At 44.5% G+C, this 27,834-nt stretch overlaps 1 protein-coding gene across 4 annotated transcripts in view; it reads left to right on the top strand.

The window, feature by feature from the left end:
* rapgef6 (Rap guanine nucleotide exchange factor (GEF) 6) overlaps window positions 1-27,834 on the top strand; it is a 120,116-nt gene that overhangs the window by 50,604 nt on the left and 41,678 nt on the right. For all 4 annotated transcript variants that reach the window (XM_076101889.1, XM_076101890.1, XM_076101888.1 and 1 more), the window contains one exon: window positions 24,848-24,979. In XM_076101889.1, coding sequence (XP_075958004.1) covers window positions 24,848-24,979 — 132 coding nt within the window. The remainder of the gene's footprint in view (window positions 1-24,847; window positions 24,980-27,834) is intronic.

Genomic DNA, 27,834 nt, shown 5'->3' with positions numbered 1-27,834 from the left:
AAGCTAAATACAACCGAACGCTGAATGAGACATTTTAGGAGACTAAAACGTTACTATTAACTTTCATGAACTGTAAACACAGTGAAAGGGTTCAAGTTATACCAGACCGGACAACACCGTGGTTGTAGCCCCGCCCTAAAGCATCCCCTGCTTTATGGTCTGTTTGACTCTAAATGGACCATAACTTACTAAATGAACATCATGCTGTATTGAAGAAGACTTGAAACTAGAGATTGAGACCATAAACTCATGTTTAACATCCTGAAGAACAACAAAGCCTTTTTACTCTTCCTCCCTCACCTCTCCTTCACCTCTTGAATCCTCCCTCCTCCTTTTCCTTCCGTCTGTTTGTTTAAATGTTTCATTGAAGAACCTGCTCCTCTCTCTCTCTCTCTCCTAACGTCTCTGACTCCGTCTCCTCTCATTCACTCCGGTGCTGAGCCTCCTTCCTGTTCACGAGGACCTGCTGGTCTTTATTTAACGTTCCCATTGAAGTCTGAGGTGAAGGCAACGCTTTCATCCGTTTTTTTTTTATCCATCCACTTATCAAGTTTTTTAAAGAAATGTGTGGAAACGACACATCTCACAGTTTCATTCTGGGACCTGCAGTTGAAGGTGAAAACATAGATGATTGTCACCGATTGGCCGAGAGTGTTACACCAGAATATCTGGGATGAATACCTTTTTATCTTTACACTTCTACACGGCCTGTTTTTAAGTTTTAAGCTTCTCTCCCTCCTCTGGGCTGGAATCTGTCTCTGTGTAGTCGGAAAGGGAAGGGCTGGTTTAAATAGCAGGAATTCCTGTCTTGTCCTTCGGACACACACACACACACACACACACACACACACAAACAAACATGTGATCAGGTGGCTGCAGTCAGCGCATTCACATAGTTGTCTCATTGTGTGCATGAACGTACCTTTATGTAAGTCTTTGTGTACACAGCCAGATTGTACAGGGACTATATATATATATACTCTACAGGACCAACTACTCCCTGATGTGAGGAGACATTCTATTTATCACTGAAGACAAGGACTCACGTCATTTAGAAACATGCCTAAGTAGACTTTGTGGTGAGAGTAGGGAACCTCTTTTTAAGTGTCGAAATAAAGACGGAGAGAGAGACTGAGTACAGATATATATATATATATACATATATATATATATATATATATATATATATATATATATATATACATATATATATATATACATATATATATATATATATATATATATATATATATATATATATATACATATATATATATATATATATATATATATATATATATATATATATATATATATATATACATATATATATATATATATATATATATATATATGAAGAGAAGAGAGAGACAGAGAGCACAAGAGCTAAAATAATAATAAAAAGGACTAATAATAAATAATAACAGCAGCAGTGGATCAGAATGATAATAATAGTGAGATACTGAATAAATAATATTTCCGGTCTGTTCTGTGAGTTAAAGCCAGAATCTCCTGGAAGTTGTAAAAAGACGTGATGCACCAGAACCAGCACCGGTTCATTCCTCCTCTCATTAGCTGGGTCGTAATGTCTCTCTGACTGTTGGTAGAAATCACTGTACAGCCACCCGACTCAGCACTTCTGTGTGTGTGTGACAGAGCTACAGGGGCTTTAGTCAGCTGACTCTTTTTAATTAGCCTGGCAGAATTGATTAGCTGTGAGCAGTAGCCACACACACACACACACACACACACACTGCAGTTGGTCACATGTGAGGGCATGTAAACTAGTGTGTGTGTGGCGTCCCAGGGGGGCTACTGTCACAGGCCGAGAGACAGACAGGGACAGAAATCACTGAGCCACGTCACGCCTCAGTGAGCAACACACAGGATGCTGTGTGCGTGTGAGTCTGTCCGTCCGTCCGTCGGACAGCTTGCCGTTGGACGGGTCACATTTCCTGTCGGTTGGTGCCTGAATGTGTCACGTTTTTTCCAGAAAACATCGACAGTTTTCTCACATTTTTCTGGTTTAAGTTTCTCTTCCTTTATCTCTTTATTTCCTCGACTCGTATTCTCTGTCTCTCGCCTTTCTCTTTCCTTTCTCTCTCGAAGTCCACGATCACCTGAATTAACCCGCCGCTGTTTCCAGGAAGTGCTTCCTGCGTGACGTGTGTGTTTTTGCTGACTTACGGCAAAGCGTCCTCTGAGACTAGTGTGTTTCGGGTTGACGCTCTGAACCTTCCTGTTATGAAGCCACATCTCGGTGCTCTGCTGCTCGTCGCTGTAGCCCTCTGTCCACAATGAGTGGAGAAGCTGAGCACTTCTTGTGACAGTAATCCCCCCAAATCCTCCCCTCCAGTGATTCATTGAGATAAATGCTTCTAAAGAGCAGCAGTGATATGTGACGCCGTCTTCTCTTTTGTTTCTTTTAATCTCTCCTCTGTTGGGTTTGTGTCTGCTCGTCTCGTGTACCCATCTGGCTCTTTATTCTTTATTCTATTCTCACCATCTTAAAGTGAGGCAGGTGTCGGGACAGGCTTAGATCTTTGCTGATTTGTTTTGGCAGCACCTTTGGTCATTGCTAAGTTACAGGAACAATGTGCTTACTTAAAATAATAGTTCCTCAGTTTAGCTTGTTTGGGTTTGGCGTCACTTTGTGGACTTTGAAACCGATCGATCGATGACAGAATCACGTGTCACAGTCGCATCAGAGTTTCTATTGGTCGAAAAGCGGTCGTGGATTAGTGCTGAGACCAGCAGGTTGTCCAAAGATGGACGCCTCGCTGCAGACCAGCGGGGGGGCTTCACTAAACGAGCTCCAAACTTTGTGTGTGTGTGTGTGTGTGTGTGTGTGTGTGTGTGTGTGTGTGTGTGTGTGTGTGTGTGTGTGTGTGTGTGTGTGTGTGTGTGTGTGTGTGTGTGTGTGTGTGTGTGTGTGTGTGTGTGTGTGTGTGTGTGTGTGTGTGTGTTAGGGCTGGGCTTTGACAGCAGGAGTAGAGATGATGTAGTGCTGCACACACACTAGCATGTGAAAGAGGAAATACTGCAGTTAGTTCAGCTGAGGCACAAATCTGATCTGATGAGACACTTTCAGACCTCCTCTCTGTCTACCTGTTTATTTATATATCTATCTACCTGTCTACATATCTGCCTGTCTATCTATCTGTGCTCCTCTCTCTCTCTCTCTCTCTCTCTCTCTCTCTCTCTCTCTCTCTCTCTGTCTCTTGTGTACATAACACTCCTCTGAAGGCAGAGCTCCATGTGCTTGCATCCGATTGGCTGCGGAGCAAAAAGATGATGTCATCCCTATCTTTGCTCTCTCTCACACACACACACACACACACAGAGAGGAGAGAGAATGGAGGGTATGAGATGCTGGTTAATAGAGCAGCGAGCAGAAAGAGAGAGATGGATGATGATCAGCTGATTAAAATGATCTTTAAAGAAAAGACGAGCTGACGTTGATCGACACAGAACAGAAAAGAAGGAAAGTGGTCATTTAAGGCAAACATGATGACGGCAGAGACTGGATGGGGGATTAAAATCAGAAAAAAAACAGGGGGGGGGGGGTGTAACTGAAAGAGAGGAAGGGAGAGGGTGAGAAGGAGCCTCCCCCCTCTGAAGGAGCTGGTAATAGGAGCTCACGTCTCTCCTCTCCTAGAGGAGACATCAGTCGTCTCCTATTGTCTCTGCTTCTCATTTCATCCCTCCTCTCTCTCATCGTTGCAGGAACAGGAAGTAGAAAGAAGGAGAGGAATTCTTAGCACCCAAAATAGAGCATCATTTCTTAATACTTTAGATCTTTACAGGAGACGTATGTCTTCAACCTAAACTCTTAATTAAACCTCTCCGGGATACGTGAAGCAGAGCAAGAAGTCTCTGCTTTAAACCATCAATAATTCAGCTTCATCCAGACGTCACTGTGACAGATGTGTGTGTGACACTCTGACAGTCATAACTTTTTTTGTGGTATCTTCACTCATGAGTTTGATGAATTATATTAACAAGTCAGCAGCATGAATTCTAGACCTGTTTCTGAGGTTGTGAGGAAAACTCAAATTCAACGTCTTGATTTATTATGCTGCTTTAGTGTTTGAGATCAGTAGCTTTTCTTTTTCTGGGAGCAAACTCGTGTTTGTTTCCTCCAGATATCAACGAATAATTAATGAAGTAAAACGGCCTTGAAGTCACTGTTTCACTGTTAGTGTTCTGCTTCGTGTGCTCTCATTACAGAGGCTGTGATTCATCATTTGGATAAAACAAGCTCACATATAAGTCTTGTTTTTAAATCACTACCTTTCAGGGACCTGCTTCAAATATAAAAGTCCTTAAAAAACGCTGACTTTTTCTTTTTTACTTAACTTTTATTTAATTTTTCCATTTTATTTCACCAGACTAGTCGAGACTTTTCACCATATTGAGACTGGTTTTCACTGGTTGACCTCTTTCGGCTTCTAAAGCCGGTTTTATATCTGAGGTGGAATCCACATCTGGGATCAGTGGGATGAACTAGTGTAAACCAGATGCTCGTGAAAGCCTTTGTTTCTCTGTATTTTGCACGTCTGATCCACGTCTACTGTGCAGCAAATCCTCCAGACGGGGAGAACCCATCATCATCTCGTGTCTGTTGTGTCGCGGGTTCACATTCGCCAGCGTCTGTCTTTGTATCTGATAGGGGCTCCGTGATTTATTCCCCCTCCTCCTCTTCCCCTCTTTTTTTTGTGATTTATGCGGCACGCTCGCAAAGAGGAGGGGGTTGCCTCAATACACTCAGCTTTATGTTACCAGCAAATCAATAAAGATGCTCCCTCTCTCTCCTCTCTATCTCTCTCATCCACATCTGCTCAGCAGCCAATCCATCTAATGCAGTTTCCCTCCGCTTGATCTCGCGTCATTCCACGCCAGCTCCCATCCCCTCCCTCCCTCTCTCTCCCTCCCTCTCTCTCGCTGCACAGGTGATGTCATTCTTTTTTCGGGCTGGATTCTCCTCCCTTCTCCCTCCTCCCCTACCTCGCTCTCACTCTCGCCACCGTTTCCCATTAGCAGCTGGCTCTCCGCGGCGCAGCGTCCTATCCGCGGTGGCTTCTCTCTCCACGAAAAGGGCGGGAGAGGAAGAAGAACGCCAGCGTGAAGGTGTGAGCGCCTAACGGGGCTGAAGGGGGAAGCTTGAAACTGGGGATCGCCGGCCGTGGAGCTGCACCGCTGGAGCTCTGTAGGGAGATAAAGAGTTGCAAAGAGGAGTTTGACGGACGGAGACGGTGAGCGAGGAGGAGAGGAGCGCTGCAGGCGAGTGATCCAGACTGTTCGGAGGACTTTAAAGCCCTGCGAGAGGCTTCATCAGATGCAGGTGCACAGACAAGCCCCTCTTTTTTTAAACCCAGCACTGGCTCATCTACTGAGGAGAGGAACCTCTGCTTCTGAAAGTGAATCCAGAAGAAGAAAAAAGACTCCAGAGTTTCAACAGGAAATCTAACTGACTTTGGATGTTGAGTTGGTTTTATCTGAACACCATTTCCTGCTCTGGGACCATTTTTTAAATACTCTGCAGATTTCCATTTCAGGAGGTTTTTTCCGGAGTGTTTTAAGCTTCTCTGTTTGAACGCATTCGTAGCAGAGAGAACCACATGAATGGATCCTCTCTGACTCTACGTCTCCTCCACAGACACGCAGCGCGTCTTCTGCCTTTCAACGCTTTCAAATCGATTCTCATCGGCGTCAGCCCCTCGCTCTCCTCTTTTTACTTCTTTTCTTTTTCCATCTCTTGGTGAACGAGGGGGAAACTTCCCCCCTCGCTAACGCTAACACCCCCCCCCCCCCCTCTCCCGTGGAAAAATGGCTTTCCTGGTCCGTTGCTATGCCAACTGCTTGCAGCCGTGGTCCTCCAAAGTAAGCGATGTCGTAATCCCTTTTTCTGGCCAGAGCCTCTGGTTTAGGCTGCTGCGTGTGTGTGTGTGTGTGTGTGTGTGTGTGTGTGTGTGTGTGTGTGTGTGTGTGTGTGTGTGTGTGTGTGTGTGTGTGTGTGTGTGTGTGTGTGTGTGTGTGTGTGTGTGTGTGTGTGTGTGTGTGTGTGTGTGTGAGATAGGGTGGGGATGAGAGAAAAAGAGCTTGATTTATATGCAAATGAGGAATATTTAATGTGTCTGTTTAGAAACGCATTCGTGCTTTGCTTCTTCCTTTTAATGTGATTTTTAGCTGATATCCACACAGCTGCTGACGCTCCGGAGCCTTTTCCCCGACCCGTCGCTGTGAGGGAGGGTGCTTTTTAAAAAAACTACAAAAATCAGCTGCACTGCACTGTGCGTGTGTCCATGTGTGGTAGATGTGCTTTAGTGTGCGACAGTGAGTGTGTTTGTACAGCGTTTAGTGATCTGAGAAGGTGAAAGCTGATGTCTGCGTAAACACTAACCTGTGTGGACGCTGAAGTGCTTTGATGGAATGAAGACGGAGGAGATTTTGCACCAACATTTTATGATTCCTAACCACTCCTCACTCAGCACTCTCCAGACTGTTTAGGAAGCCCTCCTGTGGCTGTAGATTATATATCTTTGCTTTTGTTTTGACAGTATTCAGAGACTGCAGGTGAGGGTGATGAAAGGTTGTGAAGGTGTAAATAGAGTGATATTAGTTGATGAAATTGATGATGGTAGTAATCTGAATGCTCACAGTTGAACAGATGACATAATGAGATGTCATTTGGGACTCAGGATGGTGATTAATAATCATTAACGCGTTACTAATGGCCATGAAGTCCCCATTCTGTGCAGTGAAGTGTAGTTGTAATCATGGCGACATGGCGTACTGTGTTTATCCTTATATCCGTCAGAAGGGATTACTTTTTCAGTCCCGACACCGATACCTGCCCGAGACCGAGTACCGACCCGACCACCGATCAATCATCTGTAGGCCTCACTGTGTGGAAGGGACAACATCAGGCTTGACTTAAACATTGCCTTTTCTAACTTTATAAAACAAAATACAGCAAATAAATACATGAATACACATTTATTGAATCATTATTTATTAGTAAAATATCAAATCGTACGCCAGCAACTTGGTAAGAACTCTTCAAGATGCCCAGGAATTACAATTCCAGTGTAAACCTTTTTGACGCGGGTATAGGGTACAAAGACATGGAACTAAATGTAATACCCGTTCCAGCTATTGACGTCGGTATCGGCCCGATATCCTACCTGCTATCGGTGTCGCTGCATCTCCAATCCGTTGGTTTCTACGTGTAATCCATCTGATCGTTGGTAATGGTGAGTGTAATTAACGGTTTGACGTGGTGGTGGTTTTAGTCGCTCAGAATAATCCCTCAGAGTTAGCCATGGAAGCAGCTGCAGCGCATCAAATGAGACTTCAGTCTGTGATGGGTTCTTGTTTCTGCCTGATCGACTGTCTGCTAGAATCCTGTGAGTCCGTCTCTTTGGGAGCGTGTGTGTGTGTGTGTGTGTGTGTGTGTGTGTGTTTTCAGGAGGATACGTAATAATTGGGTCCCTGGAGATGAAAGGGGATAAAGTGAGAAGATGTTCGGTCTAAGATTACACGTTAAGTCTGAACCACACGCAGTCACAGCAACACTTAAACACCTAAATTATGCATCTCTCTTCCTGATGTCACTGCTGCTAAATGAAACGATAAATTGACTGATATTATTATTATTATTATTTTAGATAAACAAACGTTTTGAATACCATGAATTAATGAATTGTGACCAAGATTTATACTGAGCAGGACATTTTACATTTAAAAAAATAAACCTCTTAATAGGGCTGCAACGATTGTTTTCATCATAGATTAATCTCCTGATTACCTTTCTGATGAACAATTCTGCGATTGTTTAGTCTCTAATATGTCAATAAAAAGGCATTTTACAATTTTATTTTTTCTTATTTTGTTCGGTTATGAGTCCGAACTCCAAAATGATCAAATAAGACAAATAAACAGTTGATTTGGTATTTTTGCTTAAAAAATATCTGTAAAGGTATTAAAAGTAGGATTTGGTGGCATCTAGTGGTGAGGTTGCAGATTGCAACCGGCTGAATACTCCTCTGCTCGGCCCTCCTCTTCCAGACTGTGGAAACGTTGCGATACCTTTCTAGACCTTTGCCTTCTTCAGGAGCAATGAAATAAAGATGGCGGGCGGTGTTACCTCGACTTTACACTCTGCGGCTCACATTGCTGTGGTTCCAGAAGCGTGTCGGAGAACTACGGTGGCCTTCAGATTATGTAAACATGTGAAAGGAGCCAATGTTTAGTTTGTCCGCTCTGGGCTACTGTAGAAAACAGCTCCCAGTGTCGCTATGAAGGGCTCATTCTAAGTAACTTGCAACTTAAACAAAGCTTCTCTCTCTTTTCTTTCATCGTTTGCTCTTGCAGCGTTCTATCCGTCTGGTATTACCGGCCCACCTTTGCTGCTGATTTATCCTCACTTTAGAGCCACAGGTTTCCCTCCAGCTCGCCCAGTATGAAGTCCACCGTTAATTGGTCTGCGTCTGTGATGAGCCCACCTTTCGCAAAAGGTTAATTAAGTTTCCCTTCTTCCTCCCATTAGGCAACGTGTGCTCCGTCTGTAGGTACAGTAGCAATTAAAAACACCGCAGGTCGGGTTGGGAGGGGGAAGAGAAGCAACGTGGAGGACGGAAGTGTCAGGGTGGTCTGCACAGGGAATTTAACTCTCTGAAAAGGTTTTGGGAATGCATTCTGGGATCTCAAGGAAGGAGAGGATGAGCAGAGGAGCAGAGGAAGAAAGACGAAGAGCCGTCCCGCTGCGTGATTTGAAATTACAGAAAAAGACAAAAAACATCAGTTAGTGAGAGAAAAGTTCCACAATCGTGTCATTGCCTTCCTGCTCAGAATGACAGCCAATTATTGTCTAGAAGTCTCTTTTGATAGTTCTGGCTGCACGTTGGTATTATTCACCAATCCACTTCTACCGCAGTGATCTTTGAAGGATTTACATTGAATACATGTCCCACCAGTCGGAGGGCTTCATTAGCTTTTATTTATTTATTTTACATTCTGGGTCTGACAGCTGAAGTCGTGGACTTGCTGCTGGAGATCCAAGAGAACAGAAGACCCAAAAAAGCAGCGAGCATGCCGTCGTTTGATTCATGTGAATCACTAGTTTTACGTCTCTGCAGGGAATCTGCTGCTGCCAACAGGCCTTTTACTGCCTTGTTTACTGCAGACCCTCCCGGATCAACTGCTATGGAAAGCAAACCCTTTATTTTGCCATTTAGGCACTTTAGTTTAGTTGCTGTAACCTATAAGGAGTTGGCGTATTCACTGTGACGTCACCCAATCGGTTTGTGGACCGCTGCTTTTGAAGCCTCGAGTGTTGGCCGTCTGACTGTGTGGATAGAAAGTTGGCGTCGGATGACAGGCTGGTGAAATGTAGGCCAGCGGAGCTGCTCTGTGGGCACACTGACGCACTGAGATCAGTTATGAGGTCGAGATGTATTTGCATCTCCAATAAACAACACAGAGCTTTAAAAAGTGTCTAAAGAAAGCAGTCGTTCGCCGTCTTTACGAGCGTTTCCACATCTTGTATTGTTTTATTGTGTTGTGTTTATGGGCGAACTGTCCCTTTAAAACACGTCCAGCTCGTCCCGGTGGGACTCAACCTCAGTCCACGTCCTCCCGCTGCTGGAGGACTTGTCAAAATGTTCCGCTGCAGAACCCTCTGACCCTCCCTGCTGCCAACATGGGACTTGTTTTCCGGTCTTTTTTTTCGTGCCTCTCCCATGTTTTCTCTCACTCTTTCTTTACCTTCGTCTCTCTCTTCCTTCTGAAGGTCTTCCTGCTGTCTTCCTCTTTCCTTCCCTTCTCGTCTGTTCTTTAGTAAGAGACTCTCCTCTCCTCTGCTACTTGTTCATCTCTCCGTCTCCCTCTCTCTTTGCCCCATCTATTATTTACGCATCAATAATGGGGCCTGTTGTTGTTGCTGCCAGCCTGATGCTGCTGTTGTTGCCGCCCTGCTGAGACGCATCCTCACTCGTCTGCTGCTTCCTGCCTTATAAATCACACCGACTCCTTCTGAAACCATCTGCATCCTCACATGTCCAACCTTTGCTCTCTGTTCATGCACCAAACATAACGTATTTGCCTTCCAGATGCCTTGCATTTCCTTTCCCCTCCGTTCTCTGTAGCTTCTCTGTAACAATGAACTTTAGTTGCATCTAAAAGTTGATTTAAAGTCGGCTACTTGCACTGATTTTGAGCTCATTTACTCCTACTTTTCTTTAAGTGTGCGATTCATCATTTCCTTTCTTCATATTTGCAATGAACACCAGTCCCTTTAAAACAGATACGCTTTTGCTTGAAATAACAGCACGTGTCGTGCTTTTAGCACGTAACTTAACTGGAGAATAATTGTAATAGTTCGCTCGTCTCAGCTGCAAACGTCCCGGGCAGAGAGCAGCAGGTCCAGACTCGGGTTGACCCGGGCTGCTGCTGCTTCCCTCAGCAATCAATGGGCCTTTCCTGAACAATGGCCTAATCAGTTTGTGTGGCCTTCATGCTGCGCTGAATAGTAATGGATCTATGGAGGCGTTGGGACGAAGGAGTCAGTGCCAAGGCAGGAAGGGCAAGGCAGGTCAGACCGATGGACAGGGAGAAGAACAAAGCTGGAATGTCCAAATAAGTTCCTCTATACTCTGCTTTATGGTCTGTTTGACTCTAAATGGACCATAATGTACTAAATGAACATCATGCTGTATTGAAGAAGACCTGAAACTAGAGATTGAGACCATAAACTCATGTTTACAATGTTTACTGAGGGAATAAATCAAGAGAGAAGTCGAGTCATTTTCTCATAGACTTCTATACAACCAGAGGAGTCGCCCCCTGGTGGACACTAGAGAGAATGCAGCTTTAAGGTACTTTAGCATAGGCTTCACTTTTCAGAACTAACACTAATTTCTTTCATTTTTATTGGGTGCAAAGTACATTTAAATGAGGGAATACATTTGAAAGTAGACTTGACTGATCTTCTGTTAGCTAGATGCTATATTTGGTTCAAGCTACAGATGCTAGCCTACCATTCTTCATCACATCCGACAGCACAGAGAGCTGCATTAAGCTGCTGAGCCTCTATTGAGTGGAGTACGCGGATTAATTATTCCTCAGTTCAGTCTATTGACCCTTTGTGTCTCAGCGCCGTGGCCTCGTGCGCAGGCAGCTCCACGGCTTCTGATTAGGAACCGAGCGCCTCGGAGCTCTGCAGCAAGGCACACCTTCAGATGTCACGCTGAGGGATGAAGATAACACCTCCGGTAATTACCAGACTGATACTATCAATTCAAGGATGAAATGAAATGATTGCTGCGGTTTAATTGGAGGAGCAATCGGCAAAAAGTTCCAGACCGACCGGTTCCAGGTTCAATCTATAAATATATATTTTAATTCTGTCATCGAGGTTTAAGTAAACGGTAATCATGCCGTCCATATTTCTTCACATGTGCAATCTCTAAAGAGGTGACGTCTGAGCATTTGAATCTTGTTTTCTAAACTTGATAATATTTGGTTTATTTATAAAATGGCTGTAATCCTCCGCTTCGTCAGGTCAGCGGATGGAAGCTGCCGGCACCATTAAAGGAGTATTAGATAGTTGCACCGCGGCTCCCCTGGCACCTGAATATGTTGACAGAACCTTTGCCAGGTGATATAATGCCACAGCCTTAACATCGGCCTCGGCAGATTTACTCTGACCTCAAGACCGCAGACGGGCCGACTGACGGGGCCGACAGAAATCACACAGGGTGTCGAGGCAATGTGGCCTTTGAGCCCAGAGAGATGGGGGGAGGGGGGGGGGGGGAGCATGAGAGCATGAGGAGAGAGAGAGTACATGAGCGAGAGACAAAGACACAGAGAGAGAGAGAGAGAGAGAGAGAATCAGAGCGAGAGGCAACAATAGAGAGACGGAGGGCTTTTAGCATGAGGTCTAGGATATCATATGCGCAGGAAGTCGGGGTGATAAAGATCGATACGGGTTGCATTAGGCCCGGCCGTGCCCAACTAACCCCCCATAACTCATAAATCACTATTCAATCCTTCTAAACAAAAACAGGCATTGTTGCTAAACCGTGTCTTCCACTTCCCCGTGTGCGTCTCTTAGATGAAGGTCTCTTTGTAACTCTGGAGGTTTAGAAAATAAAACTGAAAAATCACAGAACAGTCAGTGTTGCTGGTTTCGGGGCGTGAAGCCATAAAACGTCACAAATACCACAAACAATATTTATGATACGATTCAAAAATGCACATTATCCTTAAAAATGTCATGATGACAACAACCCTGTTGACCCATCCTCAGCTGATAGAAGAGGCCACACTTCACCTTCTGATGCAGAACTAGCAAATACATGAATGCGGTGCTGTAGCCGATAGCCTCAGTGGGTACAGCGGCACAAAAGAGCCGGTGTTGTGTCCTGAATAGTGTAATTACTGTCCCTCAGCTGCGATGGGCTCCACATTTCAGAATGAAGAGCCCACTCAGGTGCATTAGCATGCCCGAGCTGGTCAACACTACCGGGCCAAATGGACTGAAAGTGAGGCTGCTCATGTGGAGATGCGCGCACACACACACACACACACACACACTACGTATGTACACTGTACCCTTGACCGTCAGATGCAGATTAAACACCCACAAATGCAAAGACACACATCCCGGCCCTCTGCAGTGGTCATGAGGTAACACACACACACTTGCATATGATTCAAGAACACATGCACGTAAATGACTCCCCCTGACTTTATGAATGCAGACTCCTCCTACCAGAGCTGCAACCCCCACCCATACACACACACACACACACACACACACACACACATCTTTGTACTGATATTTCAACCTCCCCCTCCCCCCCCAATTTCTCTGGCTGCCATTATCTCACTGATATTGATCCACGCCTGTACAACCAGAGAGCCTTTACTGGATAATTTTCAAGGGCATTTATAAATACACGATGGGATGGATGCTGATCGCTCTCTGGGTGTTTGGGAGTTTTGTGAGAAAGAGAGAGAGAGAGAGAGAGAGAGAGAGAGAGAGAAACGGAGAGAAAGAAGAGTGTGGGGGAGGCAGACAATGTGTGGTTTGGACAACAAAGGTTATCGGGCGGGAAGATGGTCTGTCGGTCAGTTCGGCGTTGCTAAATCATTAAACTATTCATTTACTAATTAAATATTGTTTATTTAATCGGTAGAACGACACAGATGCACAGTAACGTGTGAAGACAACCTCTAAAGCAAACCATTCTTGGCACAGTCGTACAAAAATACCTTTGCTTCAGAGAAGAGAAAAACAATGTTTTTTCTCTGCTTTTGACTGTTATTAAACCATATTTCTGCGTTCACATTTTCACGATGAATATTCGTTGACACACTGGTATTAAACACAAAAGCACATCTGTAGTCTGTCGCGTTGAGGCAGCTTGGCAGCAGCTCGGAACATTCGCACCCAAAGCAGCCAAATGATTATGAATTCAAACCGGAGTGAGAAGAACCGCTTTGTTCAGCCGTGTTTCAGGCTCACGTCGAAGCTGTTGCTCCGACGTGCTTTTGTTGTTGTCTTTTGGTCAGGAAAAATAATAAAAAAATGTCCCATAAATTTTGGACGTTCAGGAAGCAAAGTTAATTTCCTGTCCGGCCGATGGTACTGAAATCGTAGCGAGCTCCGTCTGGGCGGAGGTGAGCGGGGCCAACATTAACAAAAACATCACGGGAGAACTAAAAGGTGGGGCCGCCCCTCCACCCGGCCTCTGGGTCGACCTGTCGGTGTGTGTGTGTGTGTGTGTGTGTGTGTGTGTGTGTGTGTGTGTTTTCTATGTGTGAAGTAGTGTGCAGCAAAGCATCTGTTACCAGAGGGGAGCCAGGAGGTAGTAAAGTGTACGTGTCTGTTTGTATCCGTGCACATGTGCCTGTGTGTGTGTGTGTGTGTGTGTGTGTGTGTGTGTGTGTGTCTGTGTGTGTGTGCACAAGTAGTGTTGTCAGTATTAAAGCCAAGTGTTCAGCCTTCCCTCCTGTATCCGGCAGACCTGACCGTGGCCCACCTTCCTCAGGGACCCAGACATAGACGCCTCGCAGCTTCCTGTAACACACACACACACACACACACACACACACACACACACACACACACACACACACACGTAGAACAAAAGAAAGAGTTGATTGTGTTCACGATCAAGTTGCTCTATTACAAACCCTAACACACACATTCGATAGAACATTTCAGCTTGTTTTATCTTGCCTACACTTCAGTGACAGCCCGTATGTTTCAGGGTTGTCTGTGCGTCCGTCTGTCCGTCCTTACATGCGTACAAACGTCTGTCCGGTTTTATTCTCATGAACGCGATATTTCAGGAAAACGCCCAGAGGGAATTTCTTCAAAATTGACACAAAAACGTGAACCTGGACTCGAGGGTTAACTCTCTTTATTTTTTGGCGGCCAAAGGTCGCTGTGACCTCACGTCCGTCTCATTGTCATAATATCTCAGGAACGCCTCGAAGGAATTTCCGCAGATTTGGCAAAAACGTCCCACTGGACTCAATGTTGAACTGATTAGAAATTGGACGAAACACATTTTTGGCCATAACTCAAGAATCTGTATGCCGATCATGACGATAGCATAAAATAATAAAGTTTTGGACAGACATGGACGTAAAGGGATACAACCGCGAGGCGGTAGCTCTGGTCCGGACTGTTCCTCCACAGCAGGAGGGTAAAAGAAGGGTATAGAGGGGGTGGAAGGAAAGAAAGAAGAAAAGGCTGGCAACCAAACCTTTACAAAAATCATTTACTGACTTTATCTTGTTTTTTCAGTGGTAGATAACTACCCGGCACAGCTGGTCTTGACATCCTCACAAAGAGAAGCAGGGCAGGTTAAATATTGCTTTCAGAAACATCTAAACACTGTTAACCTGCTGCCACACACACACACACACACACACACACACACACACACACACACACACACACACACTTGCTAACAACTGGAAGGACTTTCCTCTAAAGGCATTAATAACTCCAGTCCTCCAGAGAAGAATACTTGACTCTGCAGGGGTGCTGACCCGTGCTAATTACCTTATTCACTGTGCAAGCAGCAGCAAACTGAACGAGTGCTGAAGACTGACTGGGATGAACGAGCATGCAGCCAATTTCAAGCCTTTACTCACCAAGACAATCCAGACGGGCGTAGTTTATGTTGTATGTGTTCATGTTGGGGTTGAGTACCGATGCAGGTCTTAATTGGTCTCCATAGACAAGACTTGAGACTTAAGACCTTTCCACACCGAGTCTGCATTGTTTTTATGCGTTATTTTAATCCGTCATCCGATAGAATCACTACGCACAGTTACCTTGTACACTGAGTCTATACGTTGAACTGAACTATTTACGTCGATACAATGGATATGAGTCCTTATGAATGAATGACATGAGCAAGAAGAACCCAGGGCTGCAGTCAAAGCTCTACAAATGAGTCGTTTTCTGTCCTGGAGACGGTTTAGGAATGGACCGAATGCTTTGGCTAAGTTGTGTCTATTGTTTCGGATGTGGTCCTTCTCCCCTCTGTGAGTGTCTCTCCTCTCTGCATCCCTCTCCTGACTTCGTCACTCTCAGACAACTGGGGCAAAAGTCACCGGCCTTTGGCGGTGTTGGTGACAGCGCCATTCAGCATCCCGTCTGTCACAATACTGGCACAGCAAAGTGTGGAAACTGCCAACGAGTGGCTGTTTATCCAGCGTAGAAGCCTGCCAGCCCGCTGTCTATCCAGGCTCAAAACCTGCCATCCAATGATTGTTGAAGCTCACCAGCCAGTGGCTGCCAAATCACAGGATGCTGAGATTAAAGTGTGTTTCAGAGAGAGTTCTAGGTAAGGTGTTGCTTTGCCGAATCCCCGCGTGTTGGGAAAAAGTTCTCCTTTCATATGCCACAATTTCAGGCTCCAACTATCGGCGTCTCATTTTCTCTTCCAAAACGTTTTTGAGCATATGGTGCTAAACAAATACTGTAGAGAAAAAGTGTTTTATGCAACAATAACAGAATTTGTGTCAATGAGTGTCTCTTTTCATATTGAAAGGCCTTATACTTGCTCTTGAAAGTACTCCAATGATTTAGTATTGCGCCCCCATAATGTTGTGGGGCTTGTGAGAAACGGATATTATAAAGAATTGTCACCGTCAGCTAACGTTTACGAGCCCTCCTGCTGATTTCAACAAGGACTCGTTGTTCACTGTGTAGCATCATCAGGGTTAAAACAGGAGACATGTGAGTGTCTAACCACAGGTGTGTTGTACTAGTTTGCACATGTGCAGTACCGATCGGGAAGTGAGTGACGTGTGTTGTTGCTATCACATCATTTATCAGCAAAATAAGATGATAAGTGATGTGATAGCGTGATGATGTTACTGTCTATGCACATGCAGTCTTCATGCACCACCCAGTCTCTCTCTCATTCTCTCTCTCTCTCACCTTCCCTTTCTCTGCCTTTGCAGTTGTCACCTCCAATTCTATCCTCAATTCATTACGTCTCCCCTTTCCCCAGCTGGCACACACACACACACACACACACACACACACACACACACACACACACACACACACACACACACACACAGCCATGGTGTAGTCTGGACTGAGGTAGAATTGGATTCTTAAGAGAATATTTGAGACTTTTTATCTTCATCTTTTCCCTCCCTTTCACTTCACCCTCATTCCCCCTCTCCCTGTCAGTCCCATCTTTATTATACACTCTTCCCCTACCGCTCTCTCTCTCTCCTACACACACACACACACACACACACACACTCTTCAATCTCAATCATACGCTGCACTCTGCCTCCCTCACTGTCTCCTCTTACACTCTCTCTGTCTCTCCATATATTCACTCCGGGTCCCGTCTCCATCATCTGTCTCCCCTCACTGTATCTTAATTCAACAGTCTGTGGACCTGCCAGTAATGGAGTGGATGCACTGCTGTGTGCTGAGCCCATTCAGTCAGCTCAGTCGCATGTTTTACTGAATGACGCCCATAGTTCACGTGCTCTATCTGTGTCTGCAGGGAGTGTTTATGAAGGCATAACTGTCTATGAATGTGAGTGTGTATATGCATGTTTTTCCCTCTCCGTATCGCTCATGAATGTGCGAGTGTGTTACCCGACACAGTCCTCCTCTTACGACATCAGACCAAGCCGAGAGTGGCCTCCAGTGATCAAAGCGTTTTGCAGCGGTGCAGGGTTGAATCTGCAGCAGTGCCAATGTTGTCACCCGGCCGGTGTGATGAGGCGACCTGCACTCGTTTCACTCCGACTTGCTGCCTTTGATGCAGGATTGCATGTTTTGATCCAATAATGAAATGCAAGAATAAAGAACATATCCAAAAAATATATGTATATATAGATATATAGATATATCTATATATATATAGACATAAAGGGATGAAGGTGGCAGTAAGTCAGACTGGAATGGGACATGGAGGTAGACGGCAGACTGAGTTAATTACCAAGACGATCAAAGCGGAGAGGTGAGATCGGTCGGAAAGGAAGCGATGCAAAGCAACTCGGGGAGCCGCGGAATCCGATTGAGACGTGAAGACGTGAAGTGTTACATCAAAGGAAGGAGTTAGCGCCGTGAGACTGAGTCTGTGCTCGGAGGTGAACTGCTGCTGTCTGTGTAGTGGTTTCTGGTGTAACAACCTGTTATGAGTGAAGACACATGTTAACAGCTTGGCTTTAATGTGCAATTACGCTCTAAATACATTGTGGGAAGGCGTTTAATGGAACTGAATGAACGCCTTTTTCTCTCGTGTCTATTTAACAGTGCGGTTGCTAGAAAACTCCCCCCCCCCCCCCCCAATTTCTTGTTATAGTGACTTCTGTGAGTCACCGTGGGTATGACTAGGAATGATACGACACAGGATTTTTAAAGGGATTCCAGTTTGTTTTTTGATGATTATTAGGATAATATCATGAATCGTAATAATTTTGGCCACGATAGTCGTGAAAAAAAACAGTATTTCAGCACCAGAAAGAAGTAAAAAACAGATATTAACTTGCATGGTTTAACATTTTGTCATTGAGGAGGTTTGTGTTTGTTGTCCTACTACTCGTGTCGAGGTAGTTTGTCACCGCTGACATCTACAGGCCGGCCATGTTCATGCCCGATACCCCCCCAGTGACCTGTCTGTCCGTTACATGCCTGTATTGACTCAGCTGTGATGTTATGAGCAGTGACACCAAGACATTCTACAACCTCTGCAGCCTTTCACACGTCATCAGTCAGTAGAAATGAAACTCTCTTTATGAATCACCATCATAATGTTTTATAGTTAGAAGTATTGGGTATTACTTGTTTAAAGTATAGTGTTTAACCAGGACAGTTTAATTCGTGCCATACATCGATCTTTAATGCTGCGGTTTTCTTTCATATGTTGGCGTCTCTTATGATTTGTGAACACATGAATAAGCTTTTTGTCCGCCACCGTATTTCTGTTGTACATCCTTCAGTATATTAGTGAACTCCTGAACTGAAACAACTCCTCTGTGATCACCAGCAAGATGAACAACCTCCAAATATATTTTGTATGCCGAATACAACAGCATTGTCTTTAGTATCCAGTGAGCTTTGTTTGTGTTGTTGTTTGTTGAAAACCTCATCAGGATTCATCAGCCTCGTCACATTTTCTTTCATGACTTCGCCGTTTGTCCTCGTTGTTATTCATCTTCCTGCGTTGTTCTCCGGTTCCTCTTTGTCTCCTTGTGTCTGTTGGTGTGCACGTCTCCGTCACGCTCCATCTCTTTTGATAAATCCTCCTACTTATCCTCCTATTAACTGCTCTCTGTGTCTGTCGTTGTCTCTGTGTCTGTCTGCTCAGACGTCTCTCTTTCTGCACGATTAGCGCTGGTTTAGTGAAGTCTCAGGTGTGTCCCACCATTTAAACTAGTAACTGTTAGCTAATGCAAAGCCTAATTCTAGGTGAAGTAGCAGCACTGTTTGAAAATGTGTTTTAATGACATGGACCCTTGTGGGACCGTTAACCGACAGACTATAATGCTAGACAGACCAAGCTTCATCCATTAATGTCTTCAAAGTTTCCCAAAACCATTCCTGCGCATTGACCTACAGTGTGGGGAAGATTATCCCAGCGCTCGAATGCCTTTGGGAAGCCCAGTCTCCTGTCTGTGGACCCAAATGGCCAGTCTGGGCTTTATAGCCCATTTTATCATTGAGGATCGAGGGGGAACAGAGCACTCAGGCCCACAGATAGTTAATCTCATTGTTGAGATTGGATGCAATAAGTGAAGCAGAGTTCGGGTTAATAACAGAAAGATAATATGTTTTGACTGGTGTTGCTTTCAGGGACTTGAGTTGGTCTACAGAAAGACAAATATCGTTAAAAAAACTAACTGCAGAGCGGCCATTTATATGTCCATTGACATATGTTCCCTCATTGATGGATGGGTGGAGGGAAAGATCCTTTTTTGGGTGCTATACTTTTATGAACTGTATGACGTTGTGTTAGCTTGTTGGTCTTGGAAAAAAAAACACACAAATGAGAATTCATTTCAATGTCTCTTCATTAGAACTAGCTTTTATTCCGATATGGCCTAATCCTTTTAATTCTAACCACGCATTCGTAGTCTCAGTCGGTGATACTAACTGATAACTGAATGAACTACTCGGTCCGTTTGACTGCGACGCAACGTTTAGAGGCGGCTTGATCCTCCACGATTGTGCCCTCTCGTTGACATGATAGAACTGTACAGCTGAAGGAGCCTCGCACATTCATATTTAATCTCCTGACTCTCATCCTTAATGCATGAGGAGAATGGGAGACCCCCTAAACCCCCTTGCCCCCCCCCACGGCTCAGCCCACTGGGAGCGGGAAAGAGGAGGATTAGAGCAGGATTAAGTCTGTGGTGTGAATGGGAGCCACGAGACCGCCACAATTATTCACTCCCCCCTCCTTCCATCCCTCCCTCATACACTCACAGAAACTCATGTGAGTGAACTCCCTCTGTCTGTTTTTGCTCTCTTTCATACCTCCAAAACACACACTCTTGAGGACCTTCCCCTTTCATATCGAACTGTAATCTCATCCCTTAAGTCTTTTTCTTAATTAATAAATTAAACAAAGTAAGCTTGAGCCAATTGATAGAATCAGTGATTCAGCCTGCGAGAGAACAGGAAACGCTCTTCCTCCTTGATGTTATAACGTTTTGAACTCGCCGTCGCTCTGCCTCTCTTTGCTGCTTCCACAGCTGCCAAATGTTGCGCGAGCAACAGGGCTCCTTACTTTAATGTGCTGTCGTAATCCGAAGGAAGATGCAAGGAACATTAACGTAAAAGTCACCACCTGTCTGGATGATGAAAAGTCAATACTGTAACAGCTAGATGGAGCCAGCAATGTAGCATTTTATGTCTGAAAAGGTCTCACCCAAGATGTAAAACTTTTCCATTACTTCCTAGATCGCCTACTTCTTTTACGGGGCTCTTCCTTATTGCAGGTTTTGCGTTACCAAATATCAGTATCAGCAACTCTTGCTGTAGGATTTCTAAACGCTTGTTTCCTCTATGATCTTGACAAGATGAAGGTCAGGCTATTAAAAATACCATAACTTTCATCCTTTCGGGATCCTCGTTTTCATCCTTTCGGGATCCTCGTTTTCATCCGTTCGGGATCCTCGTTTTCATCCGTTCGGGATCCTCGTTTTCATCCTTTCGGGATCCTCACTTTCATCCTTTCGGGATCCTCGTTTTCATCCATTCGGGATCCTCGTTTTCATCCATTCGGGATCCTCGTTTTCATCCTTTCGGGATCCTCGTTTTCATCCGTTCGGGATCCTCGTTTTCATCCGTTCGGGATCCTCGTTTTCATCCGTTCGGGATCCTCGTTTTCATCCGTTCGGGATCCTCGTTTTCATCCTTTCGGGATCCTCACTTTCATCCTTTCGGGATCCTCGTTTTCATCCTTTCAGGATCCTCGATAGTGTTGCGTTGTATATTGGAGAGATAGCTTTTGTTGGGAGTAATGAACTGATGTGAAACGGGTCAGATATGACATGAATACCACTTGTCAGCTTGCTCTAAAATCAGCTGTTTCCCAGGAAGACCCACATGTTCTAAGCTTATTGCCTGAATAATACAATGAAGGTTTTTTCATGAAGTGGAGAATTATGTTCTGAAAAAAAATGTCAAACTATCTAAATAATAATTATCTAATTTAATGCTGGAGCTCCTGGTCAACTCAGCTGCTTCACGTGTTCATTTCTGTGTCTTTGCGTGTGGATTTGGCTGAATGTATTCAATGTTAGCAGGGTGGGAGCTTCATCATCGCTGCCTCATAACTGCTCCATCACACTGAAATCAATAAGTATTTACCTGATGATGAAATTAGCAATCACTCTCTGTCTCCCACTCCAGCCCCTCTCGCTTCATCCGTCTCTGCTTATTCACACAGAAACACAACAAACTAGTAGTGACGAGTGCTGGTCAACAGCAGGGACGAGTGCAGAGAATTCTACTTATGTGTGATGTAGTCGATAACACAAACAGTCTGGGATTAGGTGTTGCCTGCCGTTCAATATGTGAAACACACAATTCATTACGCTGCCGTTCCTAATGGGAAATGGATTTCACTTAAATACTCTTAGTCACACTAAGAGATCTGTGAGTCAGTATGTGTGTGAAATTAGCATCCTACTAAGTGTTTGCAGATAGCAAACACTTAGACAGTAGGATTATCATTGAAACATGGGAGCAAATGTATGAATATGTATGTGGCATACTTCATCACTGAAATGGGGAGGGGGGGGGGGGAGCGTTAATGTTTAAAGTTTATAGATGCTAACTTGTTTTTACTCTGAAGTGATGTTAGCACTATTCTGCTGGACTGTAGGAATGATTTATAGAGGAAGTCTAATGATGGATAAATCTTCCGGTAGATTTGTTTTTTCCCCAAAGAATTTGGAGAATCCAAAAAAAGATGTCCGACTGTAAATGTAGTGGACTGAGTGGTGAATAGGGATCTTATTTGTTGATCTTATCGGATCCCCGTTAGCTTCTGCTGTAGCAGTTGCTAATCATCCTGGTGTCCAAATACAACCTGAATGCAATCGTGGAATCAATATCCAAAAAACAATTTAAAATGGATAAAGCTGGTGTGTAAATCCAGCGTACAGCGCTCCTCTTTTAACATGCCGCACATTAAGAACAAGCCATTGAACTTCTCAGACCCCACCCCTCAGTACTGTGTTTCCCTGTGGGTTTGGGGGAACAGGGGAGTGGTGGTGGTGGGGGTTTAAGTGCTGATGGGGTCGCACAGTACAACAGGCCTATTAGAAGAGAGTACTGAGGGGGCAGCACCCCCAGACTCTACGTCTTTAATATTGCATGTTGGCACCGCGGCTCCTCGCAGCCTCAGCTAGCTTCACACATCCAGTTTGTCTTGACGTGTCTTTGCATGAGCAAGTGTTGGTGTGTTCAGTGTTCGGCCGGCGAGTGGCGATGGAGGAGGCGTGCTGTAGGTTTACCCGTTGTCGCAGGAGGACTTCGTCTCTCACCCTGGCACTGCCCCGATCCAAACTGGTAAGACCTGAGAACTAGAGGATCAGAGGGAACGCCAAGAACGATTGGCGACCTGCACAGGAAATAGAGGTGAAACCCAGCTGCCTGGCTTTGTAGGCAACCGTTACTGATGTAGTGCTGGAGGTCTTGGTCTTAAGTCCACTTCTTAAAGGTCTCGTCTCAGAATGGACAGCGTTTTTACTCCGTCTTGTTTTGGTCTCAGACAAAGAGGACTCTGGATTTTATTTCATGACCAGTCAAGTCCACAGCTGCAGGGATATCAGTAAACTGCCTGATTTATTTATTAACATCATTACTGTCATGGCTCATTGAAAACAAAGGAACATTCCCACAGTTAGAATTCCCTTCAGCAAAGCCTTTTGTACACTATACACACACACATACACAGTATATATGGCGGTAAAAGAGGTGAATGAAGAGGAATCTTTGTCATTATGTAAATGTGGATCTTTGGTTTGTGTCTATGGGTTGTCATGCAGTGTGGGACTCTGTGGGCACTGGTCTGGTCTCAACCACTCACAGTCTTGGTCTGGACTACTTCACTGGTAAACCCCATTTTTAACTTCCTCAATCAGTCACTGAATATTGTTTCTTTCACCTACAGTGTCTGGGTGTAGTGGACCAGTTCTGCTAACCCTCTCCAGCCTTGTGTTGGCAAATGAAGGATGTAATACTGGGACTGGACCTTTGCTTGATCTGCTTGTACACATTGGATAAAGGTGCTTCGTTACGTTGGCTGACTCTTTAGATGATTCCAGCTTTGCAGGGCTTGTAATCTTTAACGCTAGAGGCTCTTCTCTTCTTTAGTAAGACTTTGTGTCACAACACTTCTACTGAGTTGTCCTCTGCTGTGTGTTTGGGGATTCTTTTTATGTTCTAAATGTAAATCTCGCTGATGGTAGTAACTCCCTTACCGAGGTGGTCAGTTAATTAATGGTGTAAATCAGTCTGTTCATTAAGAGAAGAGAGTTTCACATCTGGATTTGATGATTTGTTTTTACACACAAGCTGGGAATTAAAATGAGTTTCGTTTTTGTTAGTTGGTGCAAAGCTTCAGATTGAACTTAATGTGATTAAAGGACGTATAACTGGGATGCACAGATATAATAGTAAGTAACGTCCGGTCTCTCTCCGTGGTGCTGGAACATTCAAACCCTGTCTCCCTTATTTTACAATCCACTTAAACACACAAATACCACGAGAAATATTAACTGTTTATATTAACAACCGAGCAACATCTTTGCAACCACGTTACAGACCAGCATCAGTGAGCTACCAAATATTCAGCAGAACCAGCCCAGCTCAAGCAGCTCGCACATATGACTGAATTTAGCCTGTTTTTTGTTGGAAATTATTATTTATTAGCCATAATTTAACAGTTTGAACTGCTTTACATTACAATAATTAGGTTGTGTGTGGTCAGTCTGTGCGTGATGGTAGGTTAAAGGTGGTGTATTGATCTGGGGACCTTTTGGTCATCTCTGTTGTCAGTGAAAGTTTCTTTAGCTTTTTAGAAGTCAGTCGGCTGCTTGACTGACGTCTTTGTCTCTTTCTGAATCTGAGGGGTTTGTTTGTGAATGAGCTCTATGCAATTCAGATTTTTGGAGTGTGCAATGGTCGTGATAACAAAATGGAAACAAATGAATTTTGCCTTGTGCAAATTGTCTTCTTATCGTGAAGTAAACAAACGGACGGCGTTTGAGTGTTCTTGTGTGCACACACAGGAAATAACGTGTAAGCTGTCCGCATAAAAGAAAGCCAGACGAGCCGTCTTAATAGGACAGCCACTGCTTCATCGCTCTGCTTAGGTCAACAATATACAACCAGCCTCCCACTTCGTCTGTCCATCAGAAATCATATCAACCTCCAGACCCGGGTGATCATTTACAGCCGTCTGAAGTGTCTTCAGCTCCGTCCTTCCTGTTAATTATCTTGGAGTGTAACATGTCAAACAGTGCCAAACCAGCTTTGGCTTTTAGGCTGATGAAGTGTGTGTGTGTGTGTGTGTGTGTGTGTGTGTGTGTGTGTGTGTGTGTGTGTGTGTGTGTGTGTGTGTGTGTGTGTGTGTGTGTGTGTGTGTGTGTGTGTGTGTGTGTGTGTGTGTGTGTGTGTGTGTGTGTGTGTGTGTGTGTGTGTGTCGGTGTGTGTGTGTGTCGGTGTGTGTGTGTGTCGGTGTGTTTGTTTGCCTCTGTTGAACTCACATCCTCCTCTCTATTTTTTTTCTCATTCCGTCTTTCTACCACTTCCTGTCTGTCTGAACAGCTTCCTGCTGACCTCAATAAGATGCACCTAACAGACCACGCCCATCAGCAGGTGATGCACATGCCTCCCAGCCAATCAGGATGCAGCATCGCCAGCGACTCGGGGAGCAGCAGCCTATCAGACATTTACCAGGTGGGGACTTCATTACAAGTTTAAATCATTTTATCGTAGTATTTTTCTCTTGTGTTCCTTATTTAGACTGCACTGTTAATATGTGCACACATGTTTACAGTTTGGGGGTTATTACATTATTAAATCACGGCTTATTGATGAAACATCAGTTTTTTTTTCTCACTTTGCCATTTTTTCCCCTCTAACTCTACTCTTAAAATCTAATTGTAGGAATATCGTTTTCCTTTTACCGTCAATTAAAAAAAGAAAAGCTTTGAATGGACATAGAATGAACTGTTCCTCTTCCCTGCCACCGTTATCTCATTAAACACAAAGAGTAATGAAGCGTTTTACTGATGGAGGATTCTCCCCAGCCTGATCTCCTCCAGCTCTTTCTACCTGCAGTACATCCGTCAACCCCTCCGCTCCTCCCTCCTTGTAATCCTCGGCGTCTCGCTAATTATTGTGCATCAGTCGTGCATCCTGGTGATCCGTCTCCCTCTGCGGACGAAAGGTCACACGCAGCAAATGAAGCTAACCTTTGGAGCTCTGTTTATACCTGCGCTAAAGGTATAGGAGCCGTCACATCGACGGTGCAGCCCGGCTCAGAACAACCATTGTGCAGCTCTTCCTTTGGTCTGCAGCAAAGACACGGACATTTAGAGACTATGACATGTAGTGCACATCACTTGTGCAGATGATGTCAGACGTTCTGCTTGATTGATTGAGGTTTCCCTAAACAGGAATGTCAGGAATCCTTCTGTGAGGGGAAACTGTAGGAGATTATTTTACCTCAGGAAACGTCCCATTTCCTCCCGGTGCTCACAATAGTTGACATTACATAAACATACATATCAGCTAAAACAAGGCAAACACACATGCTCAGGAGATTTTTTGAATGTGTTTATTGTGTCCTTTAAATGTCCGCAGACTAGGAAGCTCTTTCTTTAGTTGCTTTTATTACGATCACCCATCTTAATGCACAGAGTGTAAAATAAGCCTCTCTCCTCTTGTATCACAGCGTTCAATAGCTCAGTGTGCTGTGGAATGAAATGCCTCTCTTGATTGTAAGGTAATTCAATAATGTATATTAATAATAATCCATAAAAGGGTACATGACAAGGCCGTCATCTCATTTTAATCCCTAAACTCTCCTAATCTCCCCTCTGTGCACAGAGAGTCGTGATAAAGCCAAGGAGCGTATTAATATTACCTTTCGGTGCTGACTCTTCCTCACAGGGTGCTGCAGTATTTGAGCTCCCCTCTGACATGTTTGTGTATGTTTTAAGGGGTTGGGCGGGGCTCTCATTTGACATCAGCTTGTTAGCATTGTTAGCATTCATCGTTAGAACTGATGAGGGCCATTAGCCTCAAACTAATGAGCTCGTTACAAGTTAATGAGCTGGTTTCATCAATGGACACAAAACTAATGAGCAGCTTTGTTTCAGCGAGGAATCTTAACAATGCCAATATTATTATTTATTTACTTTAATAGGGGTGGTCGTTGTATTATATTCATATACGATATACTGAAATATCATTTTATGTGCAATATGGCACAAAAGTTATCAAGATGTTCCGCACTACGGTCCCATAAAGTGCTGCAGGAATGAGTCCTAAAACCAGGAAGTGAGTTACACTTCCGGTTCCCTCGTCTCAAAGTGGCCTGAAATAAGGTCTGTGGTTAACACAAGATTAAGAGATTTCATCGTTTTGTTCTCTTATGAAATACGCTAGTCTTAAAAAAGTGGCTAAATGAGACGAGGAAACGTTAGCCTTTTACTTCTGACGATTCACGCTTCAAAAAGCTTAACAGTGGTGTTCGTTTGATTACATGTACCTGATTTACAGATGTTCCTGATGTGAATCTATGGGGGAAAAGTTGTTTTTGGCCCGATGGTATCAAGTTTTAATTCCACAGTTTTACCTCTAAATAAAAGCTGTCATCTGTATCTTCAGAGCTCTTCCTGTCGACTTGAAGCAGACTATTCCCCACGAGGCAAAGTATTATGAGAGTAATGTAGAGAAAGAATGACTCACAGAGCAATAACATAAAACTAGTTACTAAGTCATAAAACAAGGAGTCGATGAATGATGTAATCCATTACTCATTGTCAGGGGAATGTTAACTCTCGATAGAGAAAACGGACTAAAATGACATCATTCAGATATTTTTACTTCCTTATCTGCCCCCCCCCCCCCCCCCCCCCCCCCCCCCCCCCGCCTGTCTGCGAGTGTTTGCAGATTGATGTAAGTCCGGTCAGCCCGGGTCAGACGCTTAACACTTGGTCCTGAGATTAGATATTTATCACACGGATGTGATCCCATCAGCTCGGCGCTGACCCGGCTCTCTGTTTGTTTACAGCCGTCTTAAAGCGCCGACCCGCCAGTCGGCTGAGGTCCTCAGCTGTCAGAGCAACAAACGCTTTTGGTTACGACTTTGCCTTCTTCTTTTTTTTAACAGCTTTTCTTGCCTCCTCCTGTTCTCTCGTCTCATATTCCTCCCCTCTGCCCTTTCCTTTCTTCACATCTCTCCTGTCTGTCACACTCCATCCTCCTATTGTTCTCCGTCCCTCCCTCATCCCGCTACTCTCCTCTGTGCTTCTCCCTGCTTTCTTTCATCTCTCGGCTGTACGATGAACCTCTCTGCATCCCGCCCTCATTCTTCTGTCTCCGGTGTAAAACGTGGGCAGATCTGATGTCCCTCGTCTCGAGGAAATGTCCTCCTTGCTCAAACTCAGCCGGAGACCAGGGGAATTGGACTGAAAGGGAACATCCTGCATTCTGAATGAACTGGGCTCTCAAAAGCACTAAAAGATACAGTATGTCCGTGGCAGAAGGCGAGGTGTTACTGCACCAGCGCTCCTACCCATCAC

Source organism: Anarhichas minor, unplaced genomic scaffold (assembly GCF_050575085.1).
Source record: "Anarhichas minor isolate MPS153535 unplaced genomic scaffold, ASM5057508v1 ptg000027l, whole genome shotgun sequence".
In the NCBI taxonomy this organism is placed as follows: Eukaryota; Metazoa; Chordata; class Actinopteri; order Perciformes; family Anarhichadidae; genus Anarhichas; species Anarhichas minor.
The sequence above is the reverse complement of the archived record's forward strand: the minus strand, read 5'-3'. Positions and strand labels throughout refer to the sequence as shown.